The 21,733-nt window shown below is 77.9% G+C and overlaps 1 protein-coding gene across 2 annotated transcripts in view; it reads right to left on the bottom strand.

Annotated features, from left to right (window-relative positions):
• EXOC6B (exocyst complex component 6B) overlaps window positions 1-21,733 on the bottom strand; it is a 370,191-nt gene that overhangs the window by 221,746 nt on the left and 126,712 nt on the right. For both annotated transcript variants that reach the window (XM_029083071.2, XM_029083072.2), the window contains exons 7-8: window positions 20,637-20,816; window positions 10,669-10,737 (exon numbers count right to left, since the gene is read on the bottom strand). In XM_029083071.2, the coding sequence (XP_028938904.1) occupies window positions 10,669-10,737; window positions 20,637-20,816 (249 nt within the window). The remainder of the gene's footprint in view (window positions 1-10,668; window positions 10,738-20,636; window positions 20,817-21,733) is intronic.

Here is a 21,733-nt window from a genome sequence, read left to right as displayed (position 1 = left end):
AACCGACGCCACGGCCACTATTAACCGTGCTTATTTTCAGGGAGCGGGAGGCTACGGCGGGCAGCGTCCGCTCCGGCTGCGGAGGGTCCCCGCACCGTCGGCTCCGCCCCGCGGAGGGGACGGGAGGGGGGGGGGGGGGGGGGCGCGCCGGCCGGGCGCCCGGCCCGGCCGAGGCGGGGGGCCCGAAGGCGCGGGGGCCGGGAGGGAGCGAAGGGCTACCCTCCGAGGCGGCAGCTCTCGACCCGGGCCCTTCGGGGAGAGGCCCAAGGTTCCAACCCCACGACAGGCAGCCCCCGGTGAGCCCCGCGGTCTGCGGGGACGCCCGCGCGGGCCCCGCTTCCCCACGCTCCCCGACCCGGGGAGCAGGGTGGTCCGCGGAGGGGTAAGGCTTGACCTCGAGATAACCCCCTAACCGGGGACACCGAGCGGCCCCCGGGGGCCCCGGACGACGACACTCCCGCGCCGTCCGTCTCCACCGCAGCCAACCTCCCGATCCTTGGAGCGAACTCCTCGCCTCCCTCCCTCTCCCTCTCCTCCCCTCCCTCCCCGTCTCTCTCTCTCTCTCTCTCTCTCTCTCCCCCCCCCCCCCGCAGAGTTCGGGCCGGTGCAGCGCACGGCGGAGTCTTCCCACGTCTCTTCATCTACAGCTTCGCGTTGCGCAGCGGTGCCGGGGAGGGGCGGGGAGTCAGCTCCGCTCCCCGCCCCGGCCCGCCGAGGGGGGTCCCGGCCCCACGCCGACCTCTCCCCTCGCTCCTCCGAAAGCCGGCGTCGGTGGACGACGACGCTTTCCGAAGCCCCGGCGGAAGGGAGGATCCTTCCGGGGCGGGGACGGGGTGGGTGACGGCGTGGGCCTCGCCGACGGAAAGGGAGGGGGGAGAGGAGGGAGACTGACGCGGGACGCCACCCACGCACTCCTTCCCGGCTCTCCTGCCCCGGACGGGGCGACGTGGGGCGGTCGGAGTCGGAGCCCCCGGTGCGTTTCGGATAAGGGGGAAGGAAGGACGGAAGAGCCTGTCCCTCCTCTCGACCGGCCCGTCTCCCCCTCGGCCGGAGGGGCGGCTCGGCCCCGCGGACGGAGCCCGGGCCCGGGAGCCGGAAGGCCCCGGCTCCCGGTCCCGGCTCCGCCGCCCGCCTGCCCGCGCGTCCCGGGGCGAGTCGCTCCGCTTCTCGGGGCCTCGGTTCCCTCGTCTGGAACACGGGGATTGAGACCGTGAGCCCCGCGTAGGACGGGGACCGTGTCCGGCCCGATGACCTCGTTTCTCCCTCGGCGCTCAGAACGGTGCCCGGCACCTAACAGCTGCTGAACGAGTATCTCGATCATTACGATCGTCGTCGTCGTCCGTAAGCGGACGGACCGGAGGTCCGTCGCGGGCAGGGGATGCGTCTATTCACCGTTGCATTACACCCTCCCAAGCCCTCCGCGCACGGCAGACACGAGCGAGCGAGCGAAACGGCCCGGGGAGCCCGACGGACGGCCCCCGGAACCCTCGGCTCCGTTTCCCCGTCAACGGGCGGGACCCGGTGGGGGGGGAGGGGGGGGACGACCGGACGGGGCCGGGAATGCGCCGCTCCGCCCGCCCGCCCGCCGCCGAGAGGCGGCCCACCACCCGGCTGACCCGCCCCGGGGCCCCTCGGAACCGACGGGACCCCCCCCCCCCCCCCGCCCCCCCCCGTCGGGCCGGGGGGAGGGGAGGGCCGGAGCCCGGGAGCGCCCCGGCGCGGTCGGCCGGCCGCCCGGGCCGCTCCGCGTTCTTCGGAAACGACCGCGGGCTCGAACAATGGAAGATCTGTCAGGGCGGCGCTCGATCGCCAGAATTCATCTGTTTCTCATAACCGCGTTTGACCCGAACGGTGCTGCGGGAACAAGGTGCTCTGTGTTTCGCCGTCTGGAGAACGTGGCTTCCCTCGTGGTTCGCAGAGCACGCTAAAACCCCCGGCCTCCCGCGCCACCGTCGTCGGGCGGCTCGGTGCGTCCGGGTCAGGCCGAGGACGAGGCGGCCTCGGCTTTCCCTCGCTACGTCGGGAACGGGCTTTTTTTTTTTTTTCTTCTTTCTTTCTTTCTTAGTCATATTTCGGGCGGATCTCTGTCGTCTTCAGGCGTCCGGCGTGGGAGGGACAGGCAGCCTCCCCCCGACGTTCCCGTTCACTCTCGGGCCCTTCGGGGGATCGCGCGCGCCCTCTCTCTCGTCCTCCTCCCCTCTATCTCGATCCCCTCGGAGGTTCCGCGGCCGGCCCGGGCCCTACGGCGACGACGTCATCGAAGGGATCTGCCGGGGACCCACGGCGAGCGTTGGCGCCGTTCGTCGAATGTCACCTACCGATCGAGGCGCCGGGGGAGATACGGGTTCATCGGGTCGGAGCCGGCCCCCGGCCCGCATGACAGCCGTGATCGCGGTACCCGTCGGGCGCCCGACGCTCTTCTGAGCGCCGGGCCGGACGCGAGGCGGTCGGGTCGGACCCGGTGCCCCGTCGCACCTGGGGCTCAGAGTCTTCCCGTCCCACGGGCGAGGCGACCGAGTCAGGGAAAAGCGAAGCGACCCGCTCGGGGCCCCGCGGCGGACGGGCGACGGAGCCGGGCCCGGCGCTCTTCCCGCCGGGCCGTCCCGCCCCCCGCCGGGCGCCCCCCGGGTGCCTCGCTCCCCACCCCGACCCGGAGCACTCGCGCACGTCCCCCCACCCTCTGCCGTCTTCCCTCCCCGTAATCTCTTTCAACGTCGGCTTCCGTCCGCCCCCCCCCCCCCCCCCCCCGGACGGTGAACCCCTTGAGGGCAGAGCTTCGTCTCTACCGACTCGATCGCATCCGGCTCTCCCCGGAACCCGGCAGGGCGCCCTTCGGCGGGGCTCGGCGGCACGGGCCCGGGCTTGGGAGTCGGAGGGCGCGGGTTCTAATCCCGGCTCGGCCGCTTGCCCGCCGCGCGGACCCGGGCGAGCCGCCCCCCAGATCCGTCCCTCGGTCACCTCCTCTGTAAGATGGGGACGGAGGCCGCGAGCCCCCCCACCGTGTGACCGTGGGCGAGTCACTCGGCTCCTCTGCGCCTCGGTCACCTCATCTGGAAAACGGGGCCCGTGAGCCTCACGTGGGGCGACCCGACGAGCCCGCGTCTCCCCCAGCGCTCGGGACGGCGCTCGGCGCGCCGACGTCCTCGTCGCCTTGTACCTCCCCCGGCCCTTAGCGTTCCAGGCACTCAGTACCACGGACTTGGCAGTAAGCGCTCGACAAACGCCACCGTCATCCGTCGTCGTCCTCGTCGTCGTCACAGAGAGCCCTCGACGACCACGCTGCGGTCCGCCCACTCGGCTCTCCCGACGCCGACCTTCCCGCTGGAACTCCGTCTCGTCTCTCTCGCGGCCGCCCCCTCGACCACGTCCTCCCGCCGGCCCGGAGCCCCCTCCCCCTCCGTGTCCGACAGACGCCACTCTCCCCGTCGACGCCGGGAGATCACCCTCGGGCGCCGTCTCCCTCGTCGCCCCGCTCCGCCACCCCGAACCATCGAAGCCCACGCCGCCGGCCGCCCGGCCCCTCCCGCGCTCCCCGGGGACGACGGGGCCGCTCGTGAGACCGCGGCCCCGTCCGGACGGACGCTTCCCCGGCGACGGGGACGGGCCCGGGCCGAGGGGAAGCGGGGGCCCGGGAGAAACCGGGCCGGGCTCGGGGGGAGCCCGGCCCATTTTCACGAGGAGGCGCCGGCGCGGGGCCCCGCGCCCCATCCCGGCCCTCGGCCCGCCGGACGCCGGGGGGGCGCGTCTCCTCCCGCTCTCCGGCGGGTCCCCCCCGACGTCTGAGCGACGGCCGGCTCCGGCCTCGACTTCCACCGCGACGCCGGTCTTCCCCCGTCTCCAGGTCGGCCCCGCCCGGCATCCGGAGAGAGGTCGGCGGGGGGACGAGGGCGCCGGGCCGGGATCCGGGAGGCCGGGGTCCTCTCGCCGGCCCCACCCCGGCTCCCCCCGGGGACGGCCGGACGGGTCCCGCCCCCGCCGCCCCCCACCTCCACCCCGTCCGCCGTCTCCCCTTTCGGAGGAGGGACGGGGGCCGGACCCGTGAGGCCGTAAGGGAGGCCTCGGGTGCGAGGGGCCCCGGGAGGCCTCGGACGGTGACGGCTTCTCCCTTCGGGCCCGCCCTCCCGTCCGACGGGAGGCTCCCGGGGCCCCGGCCGCCAGGATCGGTCCTCCTCCCCCGTTCGGAGACGGCCGGCGGCGCCCCGGCGGCGGGGTCCCTTCCGGGGGCTCGCGATCCACCGGCCGGAGGCCCGAACCGTTGGCTGACCGATTCCCTCGACGCCCTGGGAGACGACTGGCCCGGGGACTGTTCGCCCGGACCGGTTCCGCTCCCCCGCCCCCCGGCCCCGCCCCCCCGGCCCCGCCCCGCCCCCGGACCCCCGAGCCCCCGAAAGCCTGTCGCGACGGCGCGGCGAGTCAGCCTCGCGAACGGCGGGGAGCGGCGCGCGGCCCCGGGGAGGAGGCGCGCTTCCCGGCGATCCCCGTTTCACGGGGGAGGTAACCGAGGCCCGGAGAAGCGAACCGCCTCGCCCGAGGTCACCGAGCGGGCCGGTGGCGGCGCCGGGACCGGAACCCGCGTCCTCTGACTCCCGGGCCCCCTCCCCGCCGGGCGACACCGCCTTCTCATATCGCGGCGCTCGGGGTGTCGGGGACAGCAGGGGAGAGGGCGGACGACACGGATCCACAGTCGGTTCGGGGCGATCCGACCGCCCTCCACCCCCCGCCTCCGAGCCCTGCCGCGAGCTCGCCTCCTCCGGGGGGGCCCTCCCGGGCCGAGCCCCCCTTCTCCTCACCTCCCGCTCCCCTCCGCGTGGCCCGTCCCAGCCCCACGGCGCTCACGTTCCGTATCCGTCGTTCATTCGTTTCCCTCGACGTCCGTCCCCGCCCCCGGACCGTAAGCTCGCGGCGGGCCGGGAACGGCCGGTCACCGTCGCGGGGCACTCTCCCGAGCGCTCGGCCCAGCGCTCCGCGCGCGGGAGGGGCTCGCTAAGTACGACCGCGCGGACGAGGGGGCGACCTCCAAACCTTCCCGGCCGCCCCTTCGTCGGAGGCGGCCCGGGGACCCTCCGACGCCCCCCGCTGCGTCGCGCCGACGGGACGGGCCCGCCGGCGGCCGTCCGCCGCCGCCGCCGAGGCCGGGCGACCCGAACCGACGCGCTCGGCGGCCTCGAGCCGGGGCGGGCCGGGGGGGCGGGATCCCGGCGGCCGTAAGCCGGCCGCGATAGCCGGGAGAGGTCCGCCTCCCTCCTCCGCCCCCCCCCCCCCCCCGCCCCCGCCCCCCCGGTCGCCCGTGTGGGGACCGAAGCGCCCGGACGGCTTCGAAACAATCCCGTGAGGCGCGCCCCCCCCCCCCCCCCCCCCCGGGCACGGTCCGCGACCCCGTTCCCTCCCCGAGTCGAGGACCGGGTCTCGACCGACCGCGGCCTGACCCCCTCCTTCGCTCTCTCTCCCGCTCCCCCGCCCTTCCCGCCGGGGTTCGGCGCTTCCCGGGAAAGCCTCCCCGCTCGTCTGATGTCGTCCTCGGCCGGGGTCGCCAAGGGAAGGATCGACGGGTGCTCGGCCCCTCCTAGGGGACCGTGACCGCCGTCCGACCCCCCGGCACGGTACGTGAACTCCCGCCCCGCCGAGAGGGCCGGCGGACCGAAGCGGGACCTTTCAAATGATCCTTCGGGGATTCATAAGCGGTCCGGCCGTAAAAGGGAGGCGACCGGGAGGTCGGGCTCACCGAAAATAATGAACGTCGCCCCGCTCATTCGGAGCGCGGCCCGTCTTCCCCCGGGGCCGACGGTTCGGATAAACACCATTGTGAACGACAGGCTATTAAGGACTTCCCGTCGCTCGTGTCACGGTCCTTCCGACGGCCGCGAGGAGAGCGCTCCCCCTCCCCGGCGCCCCGGCCCCGCCGGCGGCGGCTCGGAGGGAGGGCGTGGGTCCTCCCGGAACCCTCTCGGGGCGCCGGGCCGGGCGCCGGGCGGAAACCCGCCCATCGGGTCGGACGCGGCCCCCGTCCCCGCTTCCCGGGCGAGGCGACCGGGGCCCGGGGAGGGGAGGCGAGTGGCCCGAGGTCACCCGGCGGGCGAGCGGCGGGGCCGGGGCCGGGACCCGGGACCTCCCGGTCGCCGGGCCCGTTCTCCCACCGCTACGCCGCGCCGGGGCGCGCGTTCGCCGGGTCGTGTTTACCGGGCGCCCGCCGGGGTCGGGGCGCCGTGCCGGACGCCCGGCGCCGCGCGACGCCCTCGCCCCGGGCCACCGGGGCGAACGTCCTCATCCCCGGCCGCCCCGGGGCTCGGCGGCCGCCGCTCTGAGCCCGGAGCGCGGCCGGGGAGACCGAGGCGGGGACGGAGCTGAGCCCGGGACCCGGGCGTCCGGGTGGCAGGACTTCCCCGGGTGGAGGAAGGGCGCCGGGGCTCCCCCCGGGACCCCGGCCCGGCCCGCCGCCTCGCGCCGCCCCCCCCCCCCCCCCCCCCCGAGGATCCCGGCCGTCACCGGGAGCCGGGCCGCGCGACGAGGAGAAGGCCGCCCGAGGCGAATCATCCCCCCCGCGCCACTGCCGCGAACGACGCCGAGGAACGGCAGATCGGCACCCGGGCCGAACCCGCTCCGAAAACCCTCCCGCCCTGACCTCTCGGGCCGGAGCAGGCGCCCGAGATCGCCGATCGCCGGTGGAAAACCGTGTGGTGAAGAGCTGGCCCGCGGTCGCGATCGAAACGGGGAGAGAGAGACGGGGGCGAGAGAGAGAGAGAGAGAGAGAGAGAGGGAGGGGGAGAGGATCGTACACACGCAAAACGCCGGTATTCTTCTCCAGACTCCGGAGGTTCGCCGGAGGAGGAGGGTCAAGGGGGACGGACCTCCCGGGGACGGCTGAGATCCCGAGGGTGACCATTCGTTCGATCCCATGCGGCGGGCGCCCGCCGCGCGCCGAGCGCTGTACGGAGCGCCCCGGGGTTGGCAACGGCCCCGGAGGGGGTCGGCACGTGACCGGCCGGCCGGGACGGCAGATCGCGCCTACCGACGGTCCCGCGTCCCTCTCCCGCGGCGACCGGGCGCGCGGCGGCATCCGCTCCGAGGCACCCGGTCCCTCCCGTCCCTCTCGCGCTCGCGACGACCGTGATCGCGGCATCATCTAAGCGCTCCCGCCGTGCGGCGCGGCGCGGCGGAAAGCGCACGGGCTTCGGAGGCGGGGGTCACGGGTTCGAACCCCGCCCCGGCCGCGCGCGGGCCGCACGGCGTCTCGGTGCCTCGGTGACCTCATCCGCAAAACGGGGACGGAGACCGTGAGGCCCGAGCGGGACGGCCCGACTCCCCCCGCGTCCACCCCGGCGCTCGGGACGGCGCCGGGCACCCGGCGAGCGCCCGCCGGGTACCGACATCCACCGCACGCGCCCGACGCTACGCCCGACGCTAAGTCGGATCCGCTCCCCCGCCCCGCTACGCGTCACGCCCTCCCGCCCAGTGGGCCTCCTCCTCCCCACCTCTAGGCCGGGGGTCCTGATCCCGGCTCCGCCGCCCGTCTGCCGCGCGGCCTCGGGCGAGTCACTCGGGCCCCCTGGGCCTCGGCCCCCTCGGGCGTGAGACGGGGACCGAGTCTGCAAGCCCCGCGCGGGACGGGGTCGGCGTCTCCAGCTGCCGCGCGGGCGCCTTCGGCCCCGCCCCCGGAACGGGGGGGGGGGGGACTCGGCCCTTCACCTCCTCCCGTCCCCCGTCCGGCCCGTCGCGAAATCCCCGTCGGTGCCAGCTGCGCGACCCGGGGTCCAACCCGTCCTCCCCTCTCCGTCCACGCCACGGCGCCGATCCCGGCGACCGTCGCGCCCCGCCCCGACCGCCGCGCCGGCCCCCCCGCCGGCCTCCGGGCCTCCCGTCCCTCCCCGCTCCGGTCCGCGCCCGGCTCCCGCCGCCCGGGCCGTTTCTCCGAAGGACCCTTCCGGTCCCGACCTCCCCGTGGCCTCGGGGGGCTCCGGGGGCTGCCCGTCCGTCTCCGCGCCCGACGGAAAGCCCTCGCCGGCGGCTTCGGGGCACGCGGCCCCGCCGACCCCCTACCCCGACCCGGGCCGACGCCGACCCGCTCGCCGTGCCTCCGTCCCGCCCCCGTCCCCCCCGTCCCCCCCGCCCCGGGTCTGCACCTCTCCCTCCGCCTCCACCTCCGCCGGTCCCCCACTCTCCCAACGCACAAAACCCTCCTCGAGTCCCTTTCTCCCGCGAGAGGCCTTCCCCGCCCGAGTCCCGCCCCGGTCCGGCCCTCCCCTCCGGAACGCCGCGGTCGGCGCGGGAGCCGGGGCGGGGGCGCCTCGGCGACGTCCGGACGCTCCGGACGGAGAGACGGGCCGGACTTACGGACCGGCCGCCGCCGCCCGACGGCGCCGCCCCCGCTCCGAACGGGCGGGGAGGACGGGACGCCGGCTCGCCGCGGGGCGATGTGCCGTTCCCTGCGCCCGACCGGGGGGTCGTTCTCCTGGAGAGCTCACCGGCTCGGCCCCGGGAGATCTCGGGCCGACGGCCGAGCCCGGAGCGGCGGGTCCGCCGCGGCCCTCCTCCCCACCGAGGGATTCGCCGGCCGGGCCGCCCCCGGCGGGCCGCCCCCGGCGGGCGGGGGACGGGCGGGGCCCCGTCCGCCGCCGCGGTCGCGGTCATCCGACCGTCCAGTCGGTCGCGCCTGCCCGGCGCTCGCCGCGGGGACCGGGCGCGGGGCGAGTACGATACGGCAGATTCGGTCCGTCGGGTCAAACCGATCGCTCCATCGCATCCGTCGGGGGCCCGCCGGGCGCAGAGGCCGGGGCCCGGCGCACGGGGAGAGCGCCGGGACCGCGACCGGGACGGCGGGAAAAATGACGGCGGTACGGGTTGAGCGCCCGCTACGCGACAGACGCCGCTCTAAGCGCCGGGCTGGACACGAGACCATCAGGTCGGCTACGGTCCCCGTCCCGGCTGGGGCTCGCGGTCTCGACTGCCCGAGGAGGGAACCGAGGCCCGGGGAGGAGGGGCGGCTCGCCACGGTCACCCGGCCGGACGAGCGGCGGAGCCGGCGTCGGGACCCGGGTCCCTCCGGCTGTCGGGCCCGGGCCCTACCCGGCGGATGGCGTCGCCCGGCCAGAGCCGGGAGGGGGAGATCCCCGCCCGCGAGTAGCCGGGGCGCCCGACCGATCCGCCGATCGATCCGGGCCAGCCGCCGGGCCGCGGCGGCGGAGGCCGAGGCGAAGCCCGGGACGGGCAAGACGGCAGGGTCCGAGATCAGGAGTGCCGTGGGGGGGTCGGGGCGCGTACCGAAGCGCTCGAGGGGCGCGCGGCCCGGCGCACGGCCGACTGGCGGGGGGGAACCGAGGGCTTGGCCCAGGAGGGCCTCCGGGAGGAGCGGGCGAGACGGGGCGCGAGCCTCTTCGGAAAGACGATCCGGGCAGCGGAGCCGAGCGCGGACCGCGGAGGGGAGAGACGGGAGGCGGGGAGCGGGCCGAGGCGGGACCCGAGGCGGGAGGGGACGACGGCTCGGCGCGGCCCGGCAGCGGGGAGCCGGGCCGGGGAGAATCACGCGAGGGGCCGGGGGTCGATCGGACCGTGAGCCCGTCGGACGGCGGGGACCGTCCCTACCTGCCGCCGACCTGTCCGTCCCAAGCGCTCGGCACGGCGCTCCGCGAATGCCGTCCAACCAACGAATGAACCGACGGGACAGATCCCCGGCCGGGCGCATCCGTATCCGCTCGGGCAGATCCCCGCGTGAGCGGGGGGGCGAGTGGCCTCGCCGCTCCGGGGCCCGGTTCCCTCGTCCGTGAAACGGGGACCGAGACCGTGAGCCTCTCGTGGGACGGCCCGATGACCCCGTGTCCGCCCGGCGCTTCCAACGGCGCTCCGCGCGCAGCGAGCGCCCGACGGATACCGCCGTGGTCCGTCATCGCCCGCGGCGAGGTCCGGGCCGGGGGGGGGGGGTCGACCGGCCCGTCCGGAACCGACGGGGCGGGGGCCCGGGAGGCCCATCGGCACCCACCCCCCTCCCGGGAGAGAGGGTCCTCGGCGGGGCGGGCCGCGGGGCCGACCCGCTACCTCCCCACGACCCCCCCCCCCCGGCGGAGACGAGGTCCGTCGGGCGCACCGCCGAGGCCCGGGTCCTCGACGGGGCGAACCCCGGCTCAGGACGGCCACGAGGCGCGGGGGCCGACGGCAGGCCCGTCCCGGAAATGCCCCGGGGGGAGCCGCCGCCCGGTGACCCCCGCCCCCGCCCGCCCGGAGGGTCGCCGGGTCCTCCACGAGCGCGCGGGACCGCCGGCGGGCGCGCGCACGAGGAAGCCCCGGGGCGGTCCGCTTCGCTCTCCGTCGCCTTCACCCGTCCGCGGTGCCCCGCCACCCCCTCGCAGGCAGAAGCGGAGGTCCGCCCCCGGCGGCGGGGGGCCGGCCGCCCGTCCCTCCGCCGGCGGGCCCGACCCGCGGTCCCCCTCCCCGCTCCGCGCTCCGGCCCGCCCGTCGCCGCGTCCCCCGGGGCCCCTCCGGACGGGCCCGGGGCCGCCGGGCTTCGCCGATCCCCACGGGACCGGCTCCGAGGCCTCGATTCCGCCCGCCGACGCGCCGGCGGGGGCGCCCGGCGGCCGCTCCCGACGGGCCCCCGGGACGGCCGGGGACGGAGCGGGAGGGCTCGCGCGCGCCCCCGCGGCGGCTCGCGTGACGGTGTGAAGACCCGGGGTCACTCACCAACACCGAGTATATGTGCAAGCATCGGTACACGGGAGAGAAGTCCACCAGATCCTGAGTTCCGGGAACCTGCGGGAGAAACAGAGCACGGGATCAGCGGGGGAAGGGCCCGGCGCGGCAGGACGGGGGCCCCGGTCCGTCTCGGAACGGGCGGGGCGGGGCGGGCGGCTCCCTCCCGACGGGCGCTTCCACCGAGCGCCCGGGCTGCGCGCGGGGGCCCCGCGCCGAGCGCCGGGGGAGCGGGACCCAACAGCGAAGGGAATCTCCGCCCGCCCGCGGGGAGCTCGCACTCTCGAGCGGGCGAGAAGGGCATCGACGTGCGCAAACAGACGGCGGACGCGTACGTCAGCGGCGCGGGGCCGGGAGCGGGGAAGAACCGGGGGAGCACGTCGGGGCGACGCGGAGGGGACGGGGAGAAGAGGAGACGGGGGCGGGCTCGGTCAGGGGAGGCCGCCCGGGGGAGACGGGCCTCCGAGGGGGCTTCGAAAGCGGAGGAGGGGCGCCGTCGCATCTGAGGAGTCAGAGATCTGCCGAGCGCCCGCCGCGTGAGGAGCACCGTCCGTCCGACTTACGGAGCGCTCTCCGTGCGCGGGGCCCCCCGTTGAGCGCCCGGGAGAGTACGGCGCAACGACATCACGGGCGCGTTCCCCGCCCTCGGTATAAGAAGAGCAGGAGCCATCCCCGTCCCCGAGGAGACGGGAATCAAGGTGCTGCGGGGGGTGGGGGGGGATATCGGGCACCTCAAACCCGCCCGCCCCCGGACCGGGTCGCCGGGCCGGGCCGAGGCTAGACGCGAGCGGAGGACGAGAGCCGCCGCGGCTCGCGGGGGAGGGCGAAGCGCGGAAGAAGCGAACCCCGGCCCCTGGCTCACACTGCCGCCCTCCGGCCTCGTTCGACCGTCCGATCGTACCCGCTGGGCGTCCGGCGGCCGCCGGGCACCGCCTCGGGGACCGGGGCGAGTACGGCGCGACGACGAGCGGTGACGTCCCCCGCCCGCGATGAGCTCGCGGTCCGGACCGGGGGAGGCGGACGTCGGTGTCAATAAATGAAACGACAGGTTCGTACGGGAGTTCTCAGGGGCGGGGAGGGAGGAAGGGCAAAGGGGCGAACGGAACGACGGGCGCGCGCGGGCGCGGGCGGGGGCCGGGGGCGGGCGGGCAAAGGGAGCGGGTCGGGGCGCCGCGGGAGGGAGCGGGGGATGCGGGAAAGTGGGGCTCGGTCCGGGAAGGCCCCCCGGAGGAGGCGGGGCCCCGGTAGGGCTCCGGAGCGGCGGAGAGCGGCCCCCGGCGGGATCGGAGGAGGGGAGGGCGTTCCGGGCCGGAGGCGGGCCGCGGGCCGGGGGGCGGCGGCGAGGCGGGCGGGATCGGGGCCCGGCGCGGAGGGCGGCGCCGGGGGGGCCGAGGTCCCCCCCCCGCCCCGAGACGGCCCCATCGGGAACGACCGCGTTCGGGGCGGGAGGGCTCCGGGGGCCAACCCGGGCCAGATCGCGGGCGGGGGGGGGGGGTGGATCGGGAAATTCTTAGGTCGGCGTGAAACCGGGCCGCGGCCCCTCCGGCCCGGAGGGCCGGGGACATCAAAGCGACGCCCGCTCCCTCTCGGCCTCTCCCTCTGCCCCCCTTCCCTCCGGCTCTCTCCGGAGAGCGGCCGAGGGACGTGCTGGGACCGGAGGGGGGCCGGGGCGAGGAGAGGGAACGGAATGTGAGGGGCGGGCCCGGCGGGAGGCGGGGGGGGGGGAGGGAGGCCGACGGTCCGGCCGGGGACCGCCCCGGCGCCCCGGGGGAGACGGGACCCTCGCGCTCCGGGTCCCCGGCGGGCCGGGCCTCGGTTTTCACCCCGGCGCGGGGGGGCGGGGGGGGGGCGACCGACGCGCGCCGCGGAGCTCCGGGGACCGGGTCGGAGCGGATCCCGCCTCCGGAGGGGCGGCTTCCCCCTCGCCGCCCCTCCCCTCCTCCCCCTCGAGACGGCGCGGGGCCGCTCCCTCCGGGAAGCCCTCCCCGACGACCGCCGGCCCGATCCCCCGGGCCGGCCCCCCTCCCCCGAGGTCCCCCGCGAACCGCGCCCGTGGCCGGCAGGCCCGTGGCCTCGCGGGAGGGGCCCGGGCCCGGGGGTCGGAGGGCCCGGGTCCCGATCCCGCCCCTCGCGCCCGACGGCCGCGACGCCGCGGCTCCGCTTCCCCATCCGTAAAATGCCGCCGGGGCGTCCGGCCCGGTCCGGCCGCGTCCGCCTCGACGTCCGGCACGGCGCCGGGCACGGGGCGGGCGCCCGGCGGACGCCGCGCGGGGGGGGAGCGGAGACCGGGGTCCGGGCGAACGGGGGCCGGGCCGGGCGGGACTCCCGGACGCCCGGCGGACGATCCGAGCTCCGGGCCTCCTCCGGCCCGAGCCTCCCCGGTGCCCCCGTCTCCGCCCCTTCCGCTCCGGATCCAGCCCCGGGGGCTCCCGGGCCCCGCCCGCCCGCCGGCCTCTCCTCGCCCGCGGACGCCCGCCTCGACCCTCCGCCTCGACCCCCCGGCCCGCCGCCCTCCCCGCTCGCCTCCGCGCTCGGAGCCGGCTTCGCCGAGGCGGGATCCTCCCGATTCCCGGGAGGGAGCGGGGGACTCCCTGGCTCGGGGCGACGTCCGAGGCGGGGGCCCGCGGAGGGCGAGGTCGGCGAGACGCCCACCGGCGGCCCCGCGGGGCCCACGGACCGACCCGGTCCCGCGACGGGGCGTCCCGAAGCGGCCCCGCGCGGGGCGACGGTCCCCACGGACCCCGTTCCGTTTCCGTTTGGGGCCTCCGCGGCATCCGTCGAGCCCTCGCCGCGGGCCGGGCACCGTGCCGAGCGGCGGGGGGGACGCGGGCCCGTCGCGCCGGACACCGTCCGCGTCTCCCGGAGGACTCGGAGCCCTCGCTTCCGTCGACCGGTCGGCCGCATCTACTGAGAACTTACCACGCGCAGAGCGCCGAGACCAACTCCACGCCGGGGAGCCACGGAGTACGACGGGCCCGGCGGCCGCGGCCCGGGCCCGGGAGCCGGGAGGGCCCGGGGTCCGGTCCCGGCTCCGCCGCCCGTCCGCGGCGTGACCCGGGGCGAATCGCCTGGCCTCCCCGCGCCTCGGTCCCCCCGTCCGCAAAGCGGGGATCGGGACCGCGGGCCCCACGTGGCTCGCGGGCGGCGACCGACCCGACCGCCCGCCCGGCGGCCCGGCGCTCGGAACGGCGCCCGGAACGCAGCGGGCGCTTCCCGGCCGCTCGATTCTACCGGTCGCCGTCGTTCTCGTCCGTCCGTCTCCCCCGATCGGCCCGCGAGGCCGTCGGAGGGCGGGGGCCGTCCCCACCCGTCGCCGACTCGTACGTTGCGAGCGCTCGGTGCGGTGCCCTGCACGTAGCGAGCGCCCGACGGATACCGGCGGACGGACGGACGGACCTTAAGAAGAACCCGACGGGATAGCTCGCCGTCCGAAGGGACCCCTCATTCATTCGGCCGTGCCGATCGAGCGCCTACTAAGCGCCGGGGAGAGTACGACGTAACAGCGAACGGACACGTTGCGCGCTCCCGACGGGCGCGCGGTCCGAAGGGGGAGACGGGCGCTAACGCAGATACGGAAATCGGAGGCCCGGGGAATGACGGTGGCAACCTGCGGCCCCGTCGGGTGCTCGCCGCGCGCCGGGCACCGTGCCAAGCGCCGAGGCGGACACGCGGACCCCGGGTCGGACGGTCCCCGTCCCACGCGGGGCTCGCGGTCTCGGTCGCCGTTTTACGGATGAGGGACCCGAGGCCCGGAGCGGCGGAGCGACCCGCCCGGGGCCGCGCGGCGGACGGGCGGCGGGGCCGGGATCAGGACCGGCGACCCGCCGGCTCCCGGGTCCGGGCTCCGGCCACGCCGCCGGGCCGCTCTTCCGAGGGGCGGCGGGGCGGGGCGGGCGCGAGCGGCGGGGGGACACGAGCCGGAAGCCCGGGCGGGGCGGGAACGTCAAGCCCACGCCGACCCACGGGGTCCCGAGCCGGTCGCGGGCCGGCCGCCTCCCCCCGACCGGGGCCGCGGGATTTCACCTGTCGCCACCCGTGGTTTTATTCCCCGGCACCGAGGCCCCGTCTGCCCCCGGGCCCCGGCCCGCGGGCTCGCCGTGGGGCCGTTCATCGTCGCATCGCGCTCTCCCCGGCGCCTGGCACGGAGCCCTGCCCGCGGCGAGCGCTCCCTGGAGGCGACCGCACGGACGACGGGACGCCGCGGGCTCGGGGCGACGGGGAACGGGCCCGCGGGAAGCCGACGGCGGGGACGGGGGGCCGGCCGGGCGCGGGGGCGGCCTTCGGGGGGGCTGGGTCTCCTCCCCGCCTCCGCGCGCGGACAGACGCACGGACGCCCCGCCGTCGGCCTCGCTCCGTGCCGGCCCCCGGCCGGGTGACGACCGAGCCCGCGGGGCGGGGACCGCCGAGGCCCCCCTCGGCCGGCGACGACGGACGCGGATGGCTCCCGTCTCCGGACGGAGAGCCCCGGCTCCCCCTTCGCCCGCGCCGCCTCGTCTCCCCGGCCCCGACCTGAGGGACGCGGCCGGGGCTCGCTCCGCCCGGCCCCGCCGACGGCGCGTTCTCGGCCGGGACCGGGGTCCGTCCCCCCCCACGGCGGACGGGAGATGACTCCGAGGACGGGGCCGCCCGACCGGGACGGCGAGCGGCTCCTCCGTCCGGGGGCCGAGGAGGACTCCGAGGGCGCCCCCTCCGCCCGGCCCCCCCCCCCGCCCCCCGGCCCCCGCCGGGATCGGGCCCGGGAAAGGCAGAGCGGGACGCCCGTTCCGCCCGCTTGCCCGGACGGCGAGGGTTTCGACCCGTCGCTTTTCCCCTCGGGCCCCCGGAGGCCACGCGTCGGGCTGCCGGTTTCAACACCAAGGACAGCGGCCCCTCGCTCCCGCGCCGTTTCCGGGAGGACGGCGGCCGGCGCGAACCCGCCCGCCTTCGGCGGGAGGCCCGGGGGGGGGGGGGCGCGTCCTCGGGGCCCGGGGGCCGGAGCCCGGGCCCGGGCGTCGGGAGGTCGCGGCGTCCCGTCCCGGCTCCGCCGCTCGTCCGCCGGGCGACCCGGGGCGAGTCGCCTCGCTTCTCCGGGCCGAGACGGCGAGCCCCACACGGGTCGGGGACCGCGTCCGACCCGATCCGCCCGCGCCCGCCCCGGCTCTCGGCCCGCCGCCCGGCGGGCGCTCGACGGACGCCGCCGACGGCGTCGTCGCCGGGGGACGGAAGGGAAAAGCGGGCCCCGGCGGCCTCCCCGAGGCCTCCCGCCGCTTCCGGATCCTTATCGGGCCGGGCCGCGGACCCGCGTCTCGGCCCGCGACCCCCGGGGGGAGACCGGGTCGGCGAGGGGCCGGACCGCGGAGCCTCGGTCCCTCCGGGGGTCCCGGATCCCGCGCCCGCCGGGCGGAGGGAGGGGACCCGCGGGGGAGCGGTGCGGTTCGGCGGCGAGGGCGGGGATCCGGGGGTCGGGGGGCCCGGGTGCGTACCGGTCGGCACATCCCAAGCGCTTGGCACGGCGCCCTGCGCACGCCGAGCGCCCGGCAGACGCTACCGGGTGAACGGACGGATGGATCCCACTCCCGGCTCCGCCGCTCACCCGCCGGGGAGGGCGACGCGACCCGCCCGCGCCTCGGTTCCCCCGTCCGCAAGGCGGGGAGCCGGCCCCCGGCCCCGCTCCCGTTGGGCCGCTCGGCCCCACGCGGGACCCGTCCGCCCGGCGCCTACGACGGAAACCGCGGTTGTCCGGAGCGAGAACGGGCGCGTCCAGAAGGCGGGGGCCCGGACGGCCTCCGCCCCCGCCCGAGGCCCTCGAGGGAGAGACCCGGGCCGCGACCCTCGCCGGGAACCTTCGGGTCGTTCTGTCCGTCGACGGACGTCGAGCGCCCGCTCCGCGCCGGGCGCCGCGGTCCCCCGGCGGGTCCCGGAGGACCGGCCCCCGTTTTACGGACGAGGTGACCGAGGCCCGGGGAAGCGAAGCGGCCCGTCCCCGGTCGCGGGGCGGACGGGCGGCGGGGCCGGGACGGAGGGGGGCCCTCGGGCGGACCGCTTCGCCTCTCCGGGCCTCGGTCGCCCCGTCCGTCGCCGACGGGCACGTCCCGGGCGCCCGGGGCGGCGCTCGGCACGCAGCGGGCGCTCGGTCGACGCCACGGGACGGACGGACGGACGGACCCGGAAAACGGGGACCGACGCCGGGGGCCCCGAGCGGGTCGGGGACCGGGTCCGACCCCGTCGGCCTCTGTCGGCCCCGGCGGCTCGGGGGAGGGCCGGCCACCCGAGTCGGTCAGCGGACGCCTCACGGGTACCCATCTCATTTTTATTCCCATCCCCTCCCTCGTGCCCTCCTCCCGGCCCGGAGCCCCCTCCGCCCCGCGAGCGGTCTGCCGGCCCGCCACCGTCCCCGGCCTCAAAGCCTCTCTCTCTCCGAGTGGCGTGACGGACAGAGCCCGGGCCTCGGGTCGAAAGGTCCCGGGTTCCGACGCCGACCCGGCCGCCCGGCCGCGGGGCCTCGGGGGAGTCTCCTCTCCGGGCCTCGGCGGCCTCACCCGCCCGACGGGGGCCGGGACGGCGAGCCCGGCCCCGTCGCCCTCCATCTCCCCGCCTCCCTCCCTCCGTCTACCGCCTCGCCGGAGGCCCGGCTCCTCCCGGAGGCCCTCCCTGACGGCGAGCCCCCCTCTCCCCTTCTCTCCCGCTCCCCCCGACGTCACCCTGACCTCCTCCCTCTCTCCGTCCCCCTCTCGGCCCCCGGGCACGCGGGTCCGTGTCCGTCGCTCATTCGGACCGCCGTCCGTCTCGCCCTTCGGACCCCGAACTCGCCGCGGGCGGGGGACGCGCCCGTTCACCGTCCCCGCGCTCTCTCCCCGACGCCCGGGGCCGTGCCCCGCGCACGGCGAGCCGTCGACGGGTCCGCCCGACCGACGCGGGCCTCGGCGGCTGCCGTCGCGGAGCGTTCCGGGCGGAAGCGCCCGTCTTCCGGAAGGGGCCGGTGTCGTCGTCTCTTCGGGGGGGCGTCCGTCCGGCGCTCGCCGCGTGGCGGACAGCGTCCCGGACCCCGGGGCGGGTACGGGTTAACGAGGGCAGAAGGGGTCCCCGTCCCGCACGGGGCTCACGGTCCAAGTGGGAGGGAGACCCGGAAGCCCGTCCCCCGGACCGTAAACCCGTGGCGGGCGGGGAACGTGCCTTTCCCGTCCCCGCGGCGGACCCCCCCCGCCCGCCCCCCCGGCGCTCCGCGCCCGGCGAGCCCTCGATGAGAGCGACCGACCGGACGGGTTTCCGATCCCCGTTCCCCGGCGGGGGGAACCGAGGCCCAGAGAGGCGAAGCGCCGCGGCGGGCGACCGGCAGAGCCGGGATCGGACCCCCGGGTCCTCCGACGCGCGGGGCCGGGCTCCCTCCGTCGGGCCGCGTCGCCTCGCTTCTCTGCGCCTCGGTTACCTCCTCCGTAAAACGGGGATTAGGACCGCGAGCCCCGCGCGGGACCGCCCGATTCCCCCGTGTCCGCCCCGGCGCTCGGCACGGCGCTCGGCACACGGTGAGCGCCCGACGGACGCCGGCGTCATCGCCGCCGCCGTCGCCGCCCCCCGCCCCGAACTCAGAGGAGGGACCCGGGGGCGAGCCTCGCCGCCGAGAGCGGACGAGAGGGCCCCGGGGCCGGCCGGGGCGGGGAAGCCGGGGGAAACCCGAGAACGGCCCGCTCCCTCCGGGGAGCGCGCGTTGCCGACGCCGGCCCGGCGCGGGACGGGGCGTGACCTCTCCCCTCCGGGCACCGGAGATCGGGACGGGAACCCGCCGGGTCACGCTCCTTCGCCGGCCAGAGCGGGAGTCGGGACGGGGGAGAGCCCCCGTCCCCGCTCCGCTCCCCGCGGGGTTCGCCGGCCGAGCCCCCCCCCCCCCCCCCCCCCCCGGGGCCCCCGGTCGCGCTCGGTCGCGACGACGACGACCGTGGCGCTCCCGAGGCGCTCGCCGCGCGCCGATCGGGCGGCCGCGGTCCCCGTCCCGCGCGGGGCCCGCGGTCTCCATCCCCCCTCTACGGAGCCGAGGCCCGGAGAAGCGAGGTCCTTCGCTCAGGCGGCGGGGGGCCGGCACCGGAACCCGTGACCTCCCGCCTCCCAGGCCCGCGCTCCGCCGCCCGGCCCGGAAGAGGGAACGGGCCCGGCCCGCCTCCGCGGCGGCCCTGCAGCGATCGGGAATGCTAGGAATGAAGGTCGGGGAGGCTCTCGGGGGGGGGGGGGGGGGGGCCTCCGGGGGGGGGAGGCCGGAGACCTCATCTGAAGAATGCGCTCACGCCAGGCCGGAGACGCGCCAAGGGACCAACGCGGAGAGACATCTGAGTCGATAAGCCGCCGCGGGAGCGCGGAGGTCGAGAACGCCCGCCCCGAGGGGCGGACAGACGGGGGGGCGGGGACTCCGGGGCCGGGCGCGGTGAGCCCCGCCGTCTCAGGGAGACGGCGCTAAGCCCGGGTCCCCCGCCGCCTGCCCGCCGCGGGACCCCGGGCGAGGGCTCGGTTGGCCTCTCGGGGCCCCGGCCCCCTCGTCCGGGAAACGGGGATCCGGGGTCCGTCCCGCCCCCGCGACCGCATCCCAACGCCTTGCCCATCCCCCCGCCTCCCGCCCCTCCGCGCCCCGAGCCGCGCCTCGCTCCGCGGCCCGGACCGTACGCGGCCTTCCGTCCGCCCCGGGGCTCCGAACGGTGCCCCGGTAACGACGGGGACCCTCGCCGATAACCACGGCGACGCCGGCGTGCGTGCGTCGAGCGCCGTCCTGGGCCGGTCGGGTCGGTCCCGGTCCCTCCCCCGCACGGGGCCCGCCGTTTCGATCCCCGTTTCACCGACGGGGCGACCCGGCCGAGGTCCCGCGGGGAGCCGGGACCGGAACCCGCCTACCGGGTACCGTCGGGGGAAAAGAGAGAGGCCGACGCCGACCGGCCGCGGGGGCGGCTCTGCGCGCGCTCCGGGACCCGCGGAGCCCTCCGCGTCCCCGGGGTTCCCGGGGCCCCCTCGTGAAAGCGGAGCCGGCGGGGAGCCACCCGGGGGGGCCGGAGGGCTGCGGCCAAGGGCCCGGGACACCTAAGAGATCTAAGGAATCCGCCGCCCGCGTCGAGGGGGGGCCAGAGCTCCCGCGGACGTGTCGGCCGCTCGCCGTTTCGACCCTCGGTCCTCCGCCGTCTTGACGGTCTCGCCCGCTCCCTCCGGCGCGGGGACCCCGTCGCTCGGACCGGCGCCCGGCTCCCCCGCCCCGGGCCGTAAGCTCGCCGCGGGCAGGGAACGCGCCCGTCTGCCGTCGCGCCGCGCTCCGCCGAGTGCTCGGCCCGGTGCCCCGCGCACGGTAAGCGCTCGACGGATTCGGCCGGGCCAACGGGTCCGGTCCTGGAGCCCCAGGACCGACCCCCCTCCGGGGACCCGGAGGCGGGACCGACGGGCGGACGGGGCGGACGGCGGTCCCGGGAACCCAAGAGCCGCCCCGCCGATCCGCCGGGCCTCATCGTGCCGCGCCGGGAGGGGGGAGGCGGAGGAGGAGGAGGAGGAGGAGGAGAGAAAGAAGGGAGACGAGCAGGCGGCGCGGCCCAGCGGATAGAACCCGGGCCCGGACCCGCCGCGTGAAACGGGGACGGGGACCGTGAGGCCCACGGGAGACACGGACCGCGTCCGAACGGTACGGCGCCCGGCCCACGGCGGGCGCCTGACCGGACGCCACGGAGGGAGAGCAAGAGGACGAAGAGAAGGGCAGGAGACGGGAAAGAGGAGGAGGACGGGGAGGACGGAGAGGAACGGAAGGAGGACGGGGGAGGAGGACCGACCGAAGGAGGAGGAGGTCGAGGAGGAGGGAGAGGACGTCCGGGGGAAGGGGAATCCGCCGCCCGAGGAGACGTCGCCTCGCCGGAGAAGGCGGGGAGCCGCCCCCTCGGGCTCCTCGTGTCCCGGCCCCGGCGGGGCCCGGCGCCCGCCGGCCAAGAGAGGCCCCGCCGCGCCCCGGTCCGAGCTTCGCTCACCTCTTCGTCCTCCTCCTCGTCGTCCTCCACGTCCAGGATGCCCGAGTCCTGCTCGGACCTGGGACTCGTGCTCTCCGTCTCCGAATCCGGCCCGGCGTGGCCGTCCTTCTTGGGCTTCCTGCGGCTCCCGGCTCGGGGGTGCCGGGAGACGGTGTCGTCCGGGCTTCTCTGCTGCTGGGCCTAGGGAAGGGGCAGGAGGACGGGTTGTGAGGAAAGGGGGGCGCCCGTCGGTCCATCGGTCGCATTTATCCGGGGCTACCGCGAGCGGAGCGCCGCGCCGCGACCGGGTCGGCGGACGCGTCCCCGGCCCGCAGGCAGCGGAAGACGGACGTCTCGGCACGTCACGCGTACCCGCGGGAGCGCCGTCGGCGAGGCCGACGGAGGACGCGAATCCGAGGACCGGGGGGACGCGCGAGGGAGAGGGAGTGGGGGAGATGAGGATGCGGGCGGGGGAGGCCCCTCGGAGGAGGCGTGCCTGCGACGGGGCTCCGAGGGGCGGGAGGGCGACGGCCTCGGGGAGACGAAAGGGGAGGGGGCTCCGGGCCGGAGGAGGGTCGGGGAGGAGGAATCGGCGGCGGGGGGGGGACGAGAGCGAGATGCGCCCGACGGGCCGGGCGTCGGAGGGACGAGACGCATTCATTCGACGGCGTTCACCGGGCGCCTCCCACGCGCGGGGCACGGCGCCGAGCGCTCGCAACGTGCAGTCCGGCGGGAGGCGGAGACGATCCCCGCCCGGCGGCGGGCTCACAGCCTCAACGGGGGGAGACGGACGGCAGACGGACGGGCCGAGTCGCGGGAGGAGATCGGCGAGGTGAGGCGGGAGGGGGCGGGGCGGGCCAGTGCTTCGGGTAGCCCCGAGAATCAACCGCGCCACGCGCCGAGACGGTACGTTCGGACCGGACGCGGTTCCCGTTCCGCACGAGGCCCGCGGTCCGGGCGAGGGGCTCGCGGTCGTCGCTCTTTTCGACCCCCCCCCCCCGCCTTCACCCCGACCCCGCACCCCGGCGCCCCACTCCGGGAGCCGTCGAAACCCTCCCGCGCGTTCGCCCGCGTTCCCGTGTCCGCCCGGGAGGGCGAAGGGCGAACGGGGCGAGGAG

Source organism: Ornithorhynchus anatinus, chromosome 18 (assembly GCF_004115215.2).
Source record: "Ornithorhynchus anatinus isolate Pmale09 chromosome 18, mOrnAna1.pri.v4, whole genome shotgun sequence".
In the NCBI taxonomy this organism is placed as follows: Eukaryota; Metazoa; Chordata; class Mammalia; order Monotremata; family Ornithorhynchidae; genus Ornithorhynchus; species Ornithorhynchus anatinus.
This window is presented reverse-complemented; position numbering and strand designations above follow the sequence as displayed.